Consider the following 15,773-nt stretch of genomic DNA (forward strand, 5'->3'; position numbering starts at 1 on the left):
GGACAGCGCAGCTCAAGTGGGTTCCTGAGAGGACGAGGGTGACCAAGCCTGGATACATTCAAGACAAGGTCAAGATAAAGTGGTTACTTGTGGGGCACCATCCTCCACTGTCCTTGCTGGGACCCCTGTGGATAATTGTCAGATGCCATTGAGGGAAATTAACTTTTACAAGCCGCTTGTATTCCTTATGCTGTGTTTTCAGGTTCTCCTGATTTGTAGGTGCAACCATCTCCCCGAAGTTCCAGCTTAGCCCCATTTTATTAGCCTGCTTTGTTGACGTACTATTATGGCTTAATTATTTTTTCTCATTACTATATTGTTTTTCTATTTATCATCTTAAAGGGTTGCTTAATATCACACTGAGTTAATTTGACCACTGTCTTACTGTTGAACATTTAGGTTCTTTCTGGGTTTTTTTTTGCCATTGTTATGGACTATGGTGACCATGCTCCTAGTACATTTTTTTGTTGTCTTTATTTGAATAATTTCCTGGCCTTACTTTCTTAGGAATGAGGGCTGATAGGCTTAAAAGATATCGTTAAGGATTTTAAAACCTATTGCTGGCTTTTGTCTTTGGAGGATTGGATCTGGGCGCCAGTCGGTTATCCGACTTCAGCTCAGGTCACGATCGTGCAGTTTGTGAGTTTCAGCCCTGCGTCGGTGCAAGTCTGAACCGAGAGGGCCAGGAATGCGTGGCTGGGCCTGCGCTGAGCACTGGGGCCAGGTGGGCTCAGCCCCCCGTGAATCCCTTGCACCAAGAGGGAGGGGCAGTTGCCAAGGGAAAGGAGGGTTGTGAATCTGCAACTGTCCCAGACTGGACCCAGGTCACTGCATTCACTTTTGTTTCCTCATCCGCAGAGGGCACGGGGGAGTTGGGATTTAGGAGTGGTGGCTAACATTCTCTGAGTTCTGTGATATCAGCTCTTTCCCTGGAGGAGGAGGGAGGGACACCGTGATCAGCCCGCAGCTGGGAGGGACGGGGTGGGCTGGGGGTTGTCCCCCTCAGCTGCTGCTTTGTGATGGACTTTCAGGAAGCCCCGGCCCCTGAGTGGACCGGACAGGACTGGCCTGGCCTGGCCTGGCCTGGCCGGGCCCCTTGGGTGGGGCAGGGCTCCCTGCTGGGAGGGTTGTCCCCACCTCCTCCAGGCTGTGCGCCTGAGCCCCTGAGCCGCACAAGGGGGAAGATTGTTCCCGCCAAGGTGCCTGGGCCAGTAAACACAAGTGGCCACTGTGTGTCTGCTCTCAAGGGTGTGGGCTGAGGCGTTAGTCATGCCACCAGCCAGCAGAGGGCTGGGCGGGGGCTCCCCCACCCTTTGCTGGACCCCAGCCTTGCCTCAGCCAGTGGGAGAGATGGACGTCAGAGGCCACAGACAGCCACTTGTTCTTTATGCGACTCCTTGACTGTCAACTCCCACAGGTGCCCCATCCGCTCGGACCACCCATAGCTTTCCAGGACCTACCCACTGTCACAAGATGCCCTACACATCAGACCATGAAGAGAGCTTGGGCATCATTTCCCCACCCCGCTACTGTACAGGGAGGAAACTGGGGCCCGGACAGGACCTTTGCAGAATTTGACCACTGGTAAAGAGGTCAGGAGCGTGGACACTGAAGCCACGTAGACCTGAATTCAACTCCCAGCCCTGTTGTTTATCTGCTGTGTGTTCTTGAGCAAGTGGCTTTACCTCTCTGAGCATGAGTTTTCTTACACATAAAATGAGGCTCTTCATAGTACCTCCCGGGTATAAAAATTAATTGAGGGGATCAAGCAGTGTCCTCTTGTGCCCTCTCTAGGCTCTATTGCTTCAGCCAGTTTCATTTTCATGAAATGTTTATGCTGGAGGCTAGCTTAAAGTGGGGTTTGGGGTTATCTCAGCCATCTCTGCTATTGTTCCGAGGTTGCATCTCATTGGCTGACGTGATCACATTCTTCTCCCTGAGCCATTCATGTTCTGATCGACCAGTATGAGTCACCCACCACTTCTAGAGTTGGAGGCGGATTCTGCTCCAGTGCATTTTAGGGACTGGGAATGAGGGCGGGGCTAGCTCCCCGAAGAAAAATCAGGTAGGGTGAGATGTGAGAGGGCCATGATTTCTATTACCAGTGCTCCTTCTAGCAGAAACTGTCTTGTTCACTAGAAAAGGACCTCCCCTAGAACATGAGCTCAGTAAATAATGGTTGAATGAACGAACTGGGAATAAGGTGATTTCTGGCAGCCTAGTGTAGTCAAGAGAACACTGGACGGGTCCTGGTACGCCTTTGAGCCTTAGTCTGCTAATCTGGGAAATGGGCATGATGGCGACCACCTGCCTTAATGGCATGTGGGCGGATTAAAGTTTGGTATTTTAGTACTTAGCTGCCAAGCATGTTATCAGTTGTGGTCTATAGTCGTTTATCTTCAGCGATGGCAGGCGGAGCAGGGAACGCTGGGTGCCCCCAGGGAGGGCTGGTTGGGAAGAGACTTGGAGGGTAGGCTCTTTGAGCAAGGTGGGCCTGCATTTCGATCTGCTTCCACTCCCCGCTTGCTGTGTGACCTGAGGCAAATCACCATGCCTCTCTCAGTCTCTGTTTTCTCATCTGTAAGTTGGGGTTACTAATACTTATCTCCAAGGGCTGGATGGAGGATGAAATGAGAGATTCCATTTAAGGCCCGTCCTGGCACACGGTGAGCGCACAGGCCGTGTTAGCTGTTTTTATCATCAGCCATTATTACGTCTTCTGGCGCGGAGGTGAGTAGATTGCTGCCTCAACCAGACTTGTAAAGAATTTAATTTTGGCGAAGTCACTTTATGCACCACGACTGCTGCCAGCTAACCCCTTTCTGGCAGGCTCTGGTCTCTGTAATCCGAGCGAGGTGCTGGGCAGCGGGTGTTCCTCGGTGTTGACCCTGGCACCCGGCTGGAGGCCCAGCCCTGTGGTCAATGCTGCCTTTCAGGGTGACGGGCAAGGCAGGTTTTGTGCACTCACGGAAAACGGTCCCTGCCTGGGCCTCCCTCATTCCTGGAGAAAATACTGGTAAGGAAACCCGGGAAGAGGTGCCATGCAGCCTCCTTGACCATCTCTCAGGAGTGCAGGGTGAGTGACTGAGGGAGTGGCTTTTGCCCCGCTCAGTTCTCCCCTGTGCTGCTCTGGGGGGGGCTGGGAGAGCATGGTCAAGGTGGTTGCTGTGCTTACCCGGGCCCCACCTCTGGCCACCCCGCTGAGCTTTCCGACCTTCCTTCTGGTAAAGGAGCAGAGCGGGCCTTACCTCCTCTTCTGGGTCTGGAGAGGAGGGGGAGCGAGAGTGGTGTACAATGTGAAAGGGTGCTTTGATGGTCCTCTTGCGGGCACTTAAAAATCAGCCTTACCGGAAATGAAAGGGCAGGTACACAGTCAGGTGTGAGAAAGGGAGTGCGTGTGTGCCCGCGTGAGTGAGCACCAGAGCACAAGCGCCCAATGGCTGAAATTGTGAGTTTCTCGGGTGTTCTCAACAAGCTTTCACGACTGAGTTTATAGGAGCGGCCCCCACTCAGGTGGGGCGAGTGAGCAGGTGGGTTCTAGCACAAGGACTGACACTGGGTTATGGCCCCCTGGGAAATTCTGTCTCCCCGCCCCTTCCCCCCCGCACTCGGCTCCTGGGCCTCATGAGGAAGGGACCGTGTGGAGGAAGGGTGTCCCTGCCAAAGCGCAGACTTGGGAGCAGGCGTCCAGACCGGCCCTGTCACCTCACCTGTGTTGGGGACTCTGCTCAGTCTCCTCGTCTGTGCATGAGATAGTAAGAGCACCAGCATTGGGGGGTGCTTGAAGAGATAAATGAGTTAGCACATGTTGGAGTGTAGACTAGTGACCTTGATCAGTGGGAGACCATTGTCATCACTGCGTGGGGCCCTGGGGATTTTGCAGCTCTGTTAACAGAAACAGTTACTCACACAGAGAATAAATTTGCAAATGAGCTCAAAGATTGCCTATTGGCATCACTCCCTTCCACAAGGTTCCCTGGCGGGGTTTGCCGCCCCCTCGCAGTTACCCCACCCTCCATGAGCATGCCCTCTAGTCACTGGCAGTAGAGGGGTGGGTCTCTGGCTGGACCTTGAGGGCCACGGGATGGGCCACTCTGTCTCTGCGGGGAGGGTGCCCTGTGCGGGGCTGGCCTGTGAGCTCTCTCGTAGGTGTCTGTGGGCGTCTGGTCTTAGGGCTTCTGAGTTCTGGAGACGATCAGAGACCTTGTACAGCAGTGGAAAGTGCACAGGGTCTTGGAAGTTAGAGGACCCAGGTTCAAATTCTGGTGCCACTATCCTAGTTCCAGCCATGTCCCCTCTCCAAGCCTCTAGAATGGGGACACTGAGGTGCTGGGTACTGCGGTGTCGTGTGAGGTGATGCTAATGCTCATTGTCATCCTTGGGGGTGCTAGGCATGCAGGAGCATCTGGGCCATCAATCACCACGTCGTGGGGCCGGTCAGAGTTGTCCTAGGAGGTGAGGGTCGTGTGTGATACTGTCCTCAGGAAGCCACCACAGTGGAGACCACCAGGGCTGTTCATGGAGTCCAGAAGAGCCCGTTTCCCGTGTGCTTCCCCACAGATGGCTATTCAAGGGCTCCAGACGAGTGGCCTGCTTCCTGGGCCCGTGTTGTTGGAAAGTGTGCTCTCTTTTTTTTTAATTTTTTTTTTAACTTTTTTTTTTTTTTTTTTAATTTATTTTTGAGACAGGGAGAGACAGAGCATGAACAGGGGAGGGTCAGAGAGAGGGAGACACAGAATCTGAAACAGCCATCAGGCTCTGTGCTGACAGCTCAGAGCCCGACGCGGGGCTCGAACTCACGGACCGCGAGATCATGACCTGAGCCGAAGTCAGCCGCTTAACCGACTGAGCCACCCAGGCGCCCCAAGTGTGTTCTCTTAAAACACCCGAGCGCGTGCAGCACAGTGGGTGAATGCTCCCAGCGGCCCTTGAGGGTCACGGGGCCACTTGAGGGCGTGTGGGTTCTGTTCCCTTTTCCTGGATACCAGCTCCCCGTGGGTGCGGTAGCTTGCACTGTTTGCCTGGTTCTTTGTCTCTTGCTCTCAGTTCTTAAAATTGCGGTAAAATATGTATAACCTAAAACTGACCATTTTTAGCCCTAAGTGCACAATTCATTGGCATTATGTACGTTCATAGTGTTGTACAACCTTCCCCCCTTGTCCGTTTCCAGAACCTCTTCGTCACCCCAAACAGAAACTCGGTGCCCGTTTAACACTAACTCTCCATTTGCCCTGGTGGCCTCGATTATACGTCCTGTCTCTGAATCTCACTCGTGTAGGTATCTCACATAAGTGGGATCATACAATATTTGTTCTTTTGTGACTTGGCTTTTTTCATCGAGCATGAAGTTCGTCCTGTTCTAGCATGCATCAGAATTTCCTTTTTCTATCCAGCGAGGCTTTCATTCAGGATAGGAGAAATACAGTTTCCCAGACAAAAGGAAAAAAAAAAAGAAAGAAAGAAAAGAAGGATTTCCTTCCTTTTTAAGGCCAAATAACATTCCACTGAGTGTATATTCCACTTTTTTGTCCATTCATCTGCTGATGGACATGTGGCTCGTTTGCACCTTTTGACGTCAGTGGGTAGTGCTGCCGTGAACATGGGTGGACAGATACCTGCTCGGATCCCTGCTGTGAGTTCTTTTGTATCTCTCCCCAGGAGTGGAACTGCCGGGCCACGGTGGTTCTGTGTTTAACCTTTTGAGAAACCCCCAAACTGTTTTCCATGGTAGGTGCACCATTTTACCTTCCCACGAGCAATGCGCAGAGGTTCCAATGTTTCCACAGTCTCACCAATGCTACTTTTCTTGCTTTCTTTTTCTTTTAGATTTGATTTTTAAGTAATCTCTATACCTCATGTGGGGCTCGAACTCACAACCCTGAGATCAAGAGTCGCATGCTCTACCGACTGAGCCAGCTAGGTGCCCCTGTTTTTCGTTTTTCAGAAAATTAGAGGGGCACCTGGATAGCTCAGTTGGTTGAGTGTCTTTGACTCTTGATTTAGGCTCGGGTCATAGTCTCAGGGTCATGGGGTCGAGCCCTGCTTTGGGCTCCGCACTGAGTATGGAGCCTGCTTGGGGTTCGTTCTCTCTCTCTCTCTCTCTCTCCCCCCCCCCCCCCCCCCCCCCCCCCCGCTTATGCTCTCTGTCTCTCTCTCAGAAAAAAAATTTTTTTAGCCATCCTTGTAGGTGTGAAATTCCCTCCCTCTTTTTCATCAAATAAACCGTTGTTATACCGGGGAGATGCATCTGGGAAGCACTTGCACTGCACTTGGTGGGGACTTAAAACCTCTTTTCATTTTACTTTTAACGTGTGGGAAATATGCAAATACACATATGAAATGTGCCTGTTAATGTTTTAAACAACACGCAGAGAGTGAAGGTGCCCTTTAATTCTCCCCATTTTAGGCACCTTCCTAGCCTGCTGTCAGGCAGCATGTTTCCAGAGTTTTCCATGCATTTATGCAGTTTTCCATTAAATTTTTTTAAGTTTATTTATTTAGAGAGAGAGAGAGAGACTGCATAAGCGGGGGAGGGGCAGAGAGAGAGAGAGAGAGAGAGAGAGAGGGAGGGAGAGAGAGGGAGAGAATCCCAAGCAGGCTCCACACCATCAGCGCAGAGCCCTATGTAGAGCTTGAACCCACGAACTGTGAGATCGTGACCTGAGCTCAAACCAAGAGTCGGATGCTTAACCGACTGAGCCACCCAGGGGCCCCACTTTTCCACTGTTACAGAAAAAGTGTCCTACCACTTGATTGTTCAGTGACTTGGATCTCTTACTGAACACAACTTAGCAATCTTTCCCTGTTGGTGTTTGTAGGGCTACACGATTCTTGTATTTTTATTTATCACATAGTGGGTATGTTGTACTTAAACAACATTAGCATGAATCGCCGAACACCGGTTTTCACGCAGGGCTGTCCGAGTGGCTTCCAGGGCTCGGTTTCCTGCCGGATGTGCCTCGTTGACCTTCTTTGCCTCCGCTTCACAGGCCAAGAACAAGGAGACGGGTGCCTTGGCTGCCGCCAAGGTAATTGAGACCAAGAGTGAGGAGGAGCTTGAGGACTACACGGTGGAGATCGACATCCTCGCCACCTGCGACCACCCCTACATCGTGAAGCTCCTGGGAGCCTACTACTATGACGGGAAGCTGTGGGTAAGGGCTGCCTGCCTGCTCTCTCTGGTCCTTGTGGCCCGGTAGGCCAGAGCTAGCCAGGTTCACAGGTGCTCTGCTCTTTCTTAGTGTCTGCTTTGAGGGCCGGGGCCCGGGTGAGAAGAAGGTGAAGTAGGGCGGCTCTAGATCCCCTCTCCTTCCCTTTCTACAGAGCCTCCCCACTTTTGGGGGTGGGGGCAGTGGTTTGAGCAGGAAGGAATTCTTTTTGGACGGGAGAGGGGCAGAGAGAGAGAGAGAGACAGAATCCCAAGTAGCCTCCATGCCCAGAGTAGAGCCTGACGCAGGGCTCGATCCCATGACCCTGAAGTCATGCCATGAGCCAAAGTTGAGAGTTGGACGCTTAGCCGAGTGAGCCACCCAGGCGCCCCATGGAATTCTAAGGCTCTGCCACTTACGAGTTAGAGAATCCTAGGCAAGCTCTTAACTTCTCTGTACCTCAGTTTTCCCAACTGTAAGATGGGAGTAATAATAGTACCTGGCTCATTTGGTTATTACAGGGATCAAATAAATTAACTCATGATCGGTGTTTACAAGTGTACCTGGCAGGTGCAAGAGCCTGGTGACTGTCGACTGACGGACTGTTCGTATATGTTATATTATTTACAATAGCGGTGTCATTACTGTGGCTGCTGTGTGGGGATTCTCTGCAATGGCAGCATCAGAGGAGGGGACCCCTTAACACCCCTCATTCTCCGCCCGGGAGCCTCATGGCTGGATGTGCGCGGTGTGGGCGCAGCTTCAAGCCCCGCCTTCCAAACCCAGCCTCACTCCCTAGCCTCTCTAGAGAAATTTTGCAGGCTCCCTGCTTTTCATAGGACATGTCTCTCCTGCAGAATGCTTGTCCCATGGACGCTCTTCTGGGATGAATGCCTCTCAATTTATGAAACCGGGACTCCCTAGAACATACGTGTCTCTTCAAACTATTTTTCAGCAAGCGTTTTATATGTAGAGCAACGTGTTTATGTTCCCAAAACTCCGTTCAACAAAATCACGTGCAGGAAAAGTCTCCCGTGAATTCTAGATGCAATTGGAAGACTGTCAGAATCACACGTAGATGTTTTGCAAAGACATCCCAGGGGTTGGCAGGGCCGGGCACCTGCAGAGGTGCTGGAGCTGAGAGAGCTGGCCCAGGTCCGTGTTGCTGCGCACAGCAAGGTTAATGATGATTTAGTGGTTACGAGGGGGATGTTCTCAGTGTTCAGCCTCCTATCGTGATAGGTTATTATGTGTAGAGAGAGTTACTATGTTTTAGTTATATTTTAGGAAATTAATGGAGAGTTTGGAGTTGATGTGCTTTTTAATTTTTCCCATTTAAAATAAGGGGAAATAGAGGCGCCTACGTGGCTCAGTCAGTTGGGCATCTGACTTTGGCTCAGGTCATGATCTCGCCATTCCCGAGATCAAGCCCCACAGCGGGCTCTGTGCTGACAGCTCAGAGCCTGGAGCCTGCTTCGGATTCTGTGTCTCCCTCTCTCTCTCTTCTGCCCTTCCCCCACTCATGCGTCATCTCTTTCAAAATAAATGTTAAAAAAAGTAATAAAATAAAATAAGGGGAAATAGACCCTAGGTTTTTTCTTTCTGTACAAGATACCTGATTTTAGGTACAGACTACTGATGCTTGATGGGGAAATCTGTGTTTCATTTGAGAAAAGGATCCTGCTGTTTAAGAAAAACCAAAGGAGAGTTTAGGGAAACCACTGTCGGAGTTTATCCCTGTCATTTCACAGAAGTGAAGGAAGCCAGTGTCTGAGGGGAGTGAGAATGTGGCCCCCTGGCCCTGCCCAGAGCTCTGTCCACTGAAACGCCTCCCCTTCCAATCCTGGATGGAAGCCAACTTTCATTTGCCTCTCTGAGAGTCTCTTTGGGGAGCCCCTTGGATGTCACTGGGGGGATGAAACCACCACCACTGACTGCTAGATGCAGATTCCAAAGCCTTTCCTCATCCCCTGTCTCCAGGCACCTTGGGAGGTGAGCGGGGTGGGGACACAGGTCCAGAGAGGGCGGGGCCTCTTGCTCATGGCCACGTACCTGAACCTGCTTGTTTCCTCTGTCCTGTTCATGGAGCTGCTTCTCAGAAAGTTCTTTCTTTTAAGAAATTAAACAAATACTGTGTCTATGATCCCTGGAGAAAAATGAGAGGCTACAGGAAAACAAAAGAAAAAAAATGATTAAAACCATTCAAAATTTTGTACCAGAGATAACTGCTGATAAATGTAGAATATATTTTTCTAGGTTTCTAAAATATATACATATACGTACCCATGCCCACAGTTTTTTTTTAAAAAAGAAAAATTGGTATCATACTTATACTTTGGCCTTTTAGTCTTTTTATTTAAGGTCTATTAAGAACAACTTTTCATGTCAGTGGGGGGACACCGCATCTTCATATTTGGTTTTTCTGTAGAATTCCATCTCCTGGCTGTGCCATTCTCTATTGTTGGGCATTTAGGTTGCCTTTTTTTTTTTTTCTGTTATAAACAACTTTGTGATGGACCTCTGACTTTTTAAAAAAAAAAATTTTTTTTTTTTAATGTTTATTTATTTTTGAGACAGAGAGAGACAGAGCATAAACAGGGGAGGGCAGAGAGAGAGGGAGACACAGAATCGGAAGCAGGCTCCAGGCTCTGAGCCATCAGCCCAGAGCCCGACGCAGGGCCTCGAACTCACGGACCGCGAGATCGTGACCTGAGCTGAAGTCAGATGCTTACCGACTGATGCCACCCAGGCGCCCCCTCTTTGACTTTTTCTATGCTTGTCTGTGCCTCTTGGGAGAAATTTTTAAGCTTTTTTTTTTTTTTAATGTTTTATTTTTGAGAGAGAAAACAGAGCGTGAGTGGGGAGGGTCAGAGGGGAGGGAGGGGGAGAGAGAGAGAGAGACAGAGAGACAGAGACAGACAGAGACAGGGAGACACAGAATCCCAAGCAGCCTCCAGGCTCTGAGCTCTCAGCACAGAGCCTTACATTGGGGCTTGAACTCACAAGCTGTGAGATCGTGACCTGAGCTGAGTTCGGACGCTTAACCACCTGAGCCACCCAGGCGCCCCCTCTAATAGCTATATTTAAAAAAGAAAGAAACAGATGAAGTTAATTTAAATAATATCATTTATTTAAGCTGGTATATCAAAATATTATTTCGACAAGGAATCAATAGAAAAATTATGAATGAGACATTCACTTTATTTTTCATTCTAGGCTTCAATCCAGTGTGTGTTTTACACTTATAGACGTCTCAATTCAGGAGCTACATTTTCATCAGAAATCTATATTTAGATGTCGTAAAATTTACTGTTGACAAAGTAGATTCAGTGATGTCTCCACATTCTTAAACGTTTCCTAGTAACAGAATTGAGTGTCAGATTTTAAATTTAAATTGATTACAAGTGAGTAAAGTTCTACATTAGCCGCATTTCAAGTGCTTGATAGCCACGTGTGGTTAATGGTACTGGCTTGGACACTGTCGACAGTGCAACTCTGGAGGTAGACCCAGGGCCCAGAAATGAGGGAGTGCAGGAAACGCTGGCTGCCCTCATGACTTTCCTTGGGTTTTAATTTTTATTTTTAAACGTTTTATTATTTTTGAGACAGAGACAGAGCATGAACGGGGGAGGGGCAGAGAGAGAGGGAGACACAGAATCGGAAGCAGGCTCCAGGCTCTGAGCCATCAGCCCAGAGCCCTACGCGGGGCTCGAACTCACAGACCGCGAGATCGTGACCTGAGCTGAAGTCGGAACGCTTACCGACTGAGCCACCCAGGCGCCCCTTTCCTTGGGTTTATAACGGCCCCTCCTCACCAGCATCCCTCCGGTCCCCAACCCCCTGCCCTGAGCAGATTATTGGCCTCTGGCAAAAGTCTTTCAAGGGTTGGGTGTGTTTTCCTATAGGTGTTTGGGAGTGGGAGAATGGGACGATGGGAAATTTGTAACAGTCACCTCCCGAGGGAGAGCATGCCCCGGCGTGTCTGCCATTCTCTGTGGTATGAACATTCCCGCTTTGGTTATTTCAGGCTACAAACACCATGTCCGCTAACAAGTTGGAAAGAGGTTTGCAGTGGTATTCCATGATAGAGTATTTCTGCCGCACAGATTCAGTAGATGTAAATAATCTCAAGTGCATAGGTGATAGGTAGAATGTGGTACAGGTTGTTAGGGAAGGAGAGTTCTTGAGTGTTTATAATCTTTGTTTCAACGTAAGTCCAAAAATTAATAACGTTATATTACTTCATTTTTAATAGTGGTTGTGTTTTAACAGCTGGCTGACGACAATTCCTGAAAATTTCACAATCAGTTTCCCAAGCCAGTGAATGCTTGCTCTGGCATACCACTGGAGCCAGACCAGAGGAGTGTTGACTAAGCCACGGGACACTGCCCGCCGAGTATCACACAGCCATCCACTCATTTGAAAGATGAGACAACTGCAGGCCAGACAGGGTCCGGGATTTACCTGAGGTCACACAGCAAATTAGTCACAAGGCCAGACATACGGAAGTCGTCAAAGACCAGGGATGAGAGAACCTACTCGTGTTAACGCCTGCTCTATGGAAAGCCCTTCCACGGCTCCCCAGAATATATTCCAAATCCATTACCCCGGTGCACAGGCTGTGGTCTCCCATCAGCGGATGCTTTCCCAGACCTATTCTAAGCCCCTTGCAGGCGACACCCCCCAGACCTTTGCTCATCTGGTACCCTCTTCCAGGCGTGCCCTGCCCATTGTCATCTGTGGTCAACGAGAGCATCACTGCCTCCGTGAGGCATTTTCACTTCTTCCCTGTACCTCTAGGTGGAATGTATCTCCTCTTCCTCTCCTCTCCGCTCCATTTCTTTCTCTCCTTTTACCAGGCATGTTTTAGCACAGTTACCAGTCTTGGTGTCGCCTCCGGGAGACTGGGTCCTACCTTCATTCTGGTCCAGCACAAGGGAGGGGAGGTGGAGGTCCAGGCGGTCCCCTCAAGACAGCTGAGGCGGGGGTCCGATTCTTGATTTCGGTTCAGGTCACGATCTCATGGTTCGTGAGATTGAGCCCTGTGCTGTCAGTGTGGAGCCTGCTTGGGATTTCTGGTCTCCCATTCTCTCCCTTTCCCTTCTCTCTCTCTCTCCTCTCTCTGCATCTCTCTCTCTCTCTCTCAAAATAAATAAATAAACATTAAAAAAAAAAAAAAAAGACTGCTGAGGTGCTTGGGGCCAGCCCTGCCCTGGGGGAGGGAAGTCCCACAAAGCCGATGTCCTAAGGTTGACTTTGGGCTTTGTTCTCTAGCTAGTGATAGCTGGTAGGGAGGAGGGAAGGAATCTGCATTCCTCTAAAGCTTTTCCTTGTGTTGAGTGGAAGAGAGGTGAAGGTGGCTGGAATCCTGCTTTTGCACCTGGTGAGCATTTTCAAGCCCCTTCTGATCAGTTCCTGAGCACAGATCTTGCTTGGCCTTTTTGACGGACACAGACCCTGAGTTTGATGTGTTGCCTGTTCACCCCAGGACCTCCAGCCTTGGCCTCTACAAGCGTGGGTGATGCTGGGGCAGTTGAGCCTGCAGCCCTGGAGGACTGCCGCAGTCCTCCATTTAGTCATTTAACCAAGTCTCTGTCGGGTTCCTTCCTTGTGCCGAGCCACGTCCCGGGCCCTTTGGATACAGAAAGTGATGCAGGCAGGTTGGGTCCGAGGACCCAGAGGGAGTCCCACAGGACTAGCCAAGAGGGTCCTTGGCTTGGTGCAGGATGGAAATAAAATTCAAGCCAGCAGGAGGTGAGGCTGAAGGACGGGGCAAGCCACCTTCAGTGTGTGGTCTGGGAAGCCTCGAGGTGATAGCTGAGAAGGAGCCAGTGGAGGGAGGACTGAGGTTACATCAAGTGGGAGTGTGTTCACTGCGTTTAAAGACAGCGAGGGGCAGTGCCTGGGCTGGGTGGGAGGAGACGGGGGTCTGGAAGGTAGGAGTTGCGATCTTATTGTAGGTGTTGGGAAACCCCTGGGGTGTTTCAAGCAGGGCAGTGCCTGCCTCTTCTTAGCCGGTCTGAGTCCCTTTGTACCTCCTCCGTGCTGGTCACATGCATTTGCTCCCTTCCCGGCCCTGCCGTGTAGGAGCCAGGTCTGGTCCTGTCTCTTGGTGCCAGTGTGGATCTTAGCTAACCTTCTAGTCTCCATCTGTTCGGCACAGATGGAGAGGATGATCACAAAGCTTATCCCGTTGTAAGGATGAAGTGAGGCCTGCAGGTCAGGTGTGGGCAGCAGTGCCTGGCACAGAGTGTGTGCTTAGTTAATGCCTTTGTCCCTCTCTCCCCTCTCCTCCCAACCCTTTTGGCCCCATTCCCCGGATGCCTCCTACCCCTAGTTTCCTGCAGCTCCCTCTCTCCTGGCTTCTCTGCCTTCTGCCTGGCGAACCTTCTTGAGGCTTCGCTGTGATTTTGTCCTCCCAGAACAATAAGAAAGGTAACGTTAGGGTTCGAGGATGACACCGACAGAGGGAGGAAAGGCCTTCATGTGCACACAGCAGGCCCTGCCACCCTGGCCTGCCCTGGAGACTCGGCACAGGTCAAGTTCAGAAGTCCCTGTGGCCCCAGGTTTCACCTGGTCACAAGGTTTTGCAGTGACTTTATTGGCCCTAGCAATGTCCTTGCTGAGTATCAAATAGAGCAGTGACTCTTCTGCTTGCACGGGAGGTCTGTACCATCATGGAGTCTTCCTGGGTTTTCCCTGGGTGTGAACAGACTATTCTCAGTGCTGAATATCTATGGTATTTATAGGGTATTCTCGATAGGGCTGCTGCTTCCCCCAGCTCATCTGTTCGGCTACTGCTATAATCGTTAACCTTCTATTTATTTTGAGGGAGAGATAGAGCATGAGCATGAGGGAGGGAGGGCCAGAGACACAGATTTCCAAGCAGCACAGAGCCCGACATGGGGCTGAAACTCACAAATCATGAGATCATGACCTGAGCCGAAATCAAGAGTCAGATGCTTAACTGTGACTGAGCACCCAGGTGCCCCTCACTCTTTTTTTTTTTTTTTTTTTTTAAGTTTTTTAATTTCAAAGAGAGAGTGGGGGGGGGGAGAGAGAGAGAGAGAGAGAGAGAGAGAGAGAGAATCCCAAGCAGGTTCTGTGCTGTCAGTGTGGAGCCCAAGGTGGGGCTCGAACTTAAAGTGACGTACTTTCTAGAAATTAAATACATGTATTTAAAAGAAACTTTCAGGGGGCGCCTGGGTGGCGCAGTCGGTTTAAGCGTCCGACTTCAGCCAGGTCACGATCTCGCGGTCCGTGAGTTCGAGCCCCGCGTCGGGCTCTGGGCTGATGGCTCAGAGCCTGGAGCCTGTTTCCGATTCTGTGTCTCCCTCTCTCTCTGCCCCTCCCCCGTTCATGCTCTGTCTCTCTCTGTCCCAAAATAAATAAATGTTGAAAAAAAAAATAAATAAATAAAAAATAAAAAGAAACTTTCAGGGGCGCCTGGGTGGCTCAGTCAATTAAGCGTCGACTTCGGCTCAGGTCACGATCTCACAGTTCGTGACTTCGAGCTCCACATCGGGCTCGGGCTGACAGCTCAGAGCCTGGAGCCTGTTTTGGATTCTGTGTCTCCCTCTCTCCCTGCTCTTCCCCTGCTCATGCTCTGTCTCTCTCTCCTTCAAAAATAAATAAAAACATTTTTAAAAAATTAAAAAAAAAGAAACTTTCATCTTACTACCCTACATGGGAAACTAGGACCCACTTGTCATAAACAGAAATAAAGAAAATAAGCCAATGTGTTGAATTCTAACCCGATCCCTTTGCCTGCCAAAGCCCTCAGCCTGGGTACTGCACTCCCTGTTAAAGGAAGTTGTCACAATGGGCCTCTTCAGCACATTAGTACTGACTTCCCACTCCTAAGGTGGCCTGCAGAGTAGCCCCATGGACTCTGGTCTACACTGGGGTTTGGGTCATTGTGTGTGTGTGTGTGTGTGTGTGTGTGTAGTTGTCCTGTACATTGTAGAATGTTCAGCAATGTCCCCTGCCTCTACCCAGTAGATTCTAATAGAACCTCCCACCTCCCACCTCCCACCTCCCGGCTCAGTTTGACAACCAAAATGTCTCCAGATATTGCCAAATGTCCCGTGGTGCGGGGGTGGGAGGCAAAATCGCCCCCCCCCCCTTGAGAGCTACGGGTCTTTGCCATTCAGTCTTTTGCTGTTGGGGTGGAAGGGTATCTACCATGCCAGATGGGCCATGAGCCAGGGCCCCTCACCTGCATGTGAAGCCTTGGAGAAAATTGCAGACTGATGACCTCAGGCCGGATTGGGCCTGAGGATGCTTTTTGTTTGGCAGCGAGATGCTTTTAGAAATTTGCTGCTAGCATTTTGTCAGAACATTCTGGAGATGTGGTTGTGTAGGCTACCTTTCTGCGTGGTGCGATTGCCTGGGGCCCCCACAGACAGGGATGTGCTCTCCGATTAGCCTCAGACCTCACTGCTTCCTGACGCATTCCCGATACTGAGGTCTGTTTGTCATTGGGGGGTACTGCTGTCACTTCAAGTAGAATTGAGAGGAAACATTTCTCATCTCGCATCTCTGTCAAAACTGAGGAAAGTAAGGACAAACAAGAAGTTTGTGTTCCTAGAAAAATGTTGAGAGCATATGTATATCTTTTTATAT

At 50.2% G+C, this 15,773-nt stretch overlaps 1 protein-coding gene across 1 annotated transcript in view; it reads left to right on the forward strand.

Moving 5' to 3' along the window:
• The window catches only part of STK10 (serine/threonine kinase 10), a 116,214-nt gene that overhangs the window by 16,932 nt on the left and 83,509 nt on the right, over positions 1 to 15,773 (forward strand). Inside the window, 1 exon segment of the mRNA XM_030327625.1 lies at positions 6,990 to 7,154. Within this exon segment, the coding sequence (XP_030183485.1) occupies positions 6,990 to 7,154 (165 nt within the window).

This window comes from Lynx canadensis, chromosome A1 (assembly GCF_007474595.2).
Source record: "Lynx canadensis isolate LIC74 chromosome A1, mLynCan4.pri.v2, whole genome shotgun sequence".
Taxonomy (NCBI): domain Eukaryota; kingdom Metazoa; phylum Chordata; class Mammalia; order Carnivora; family Felidae; genus Lynx; species Lynx canadensis.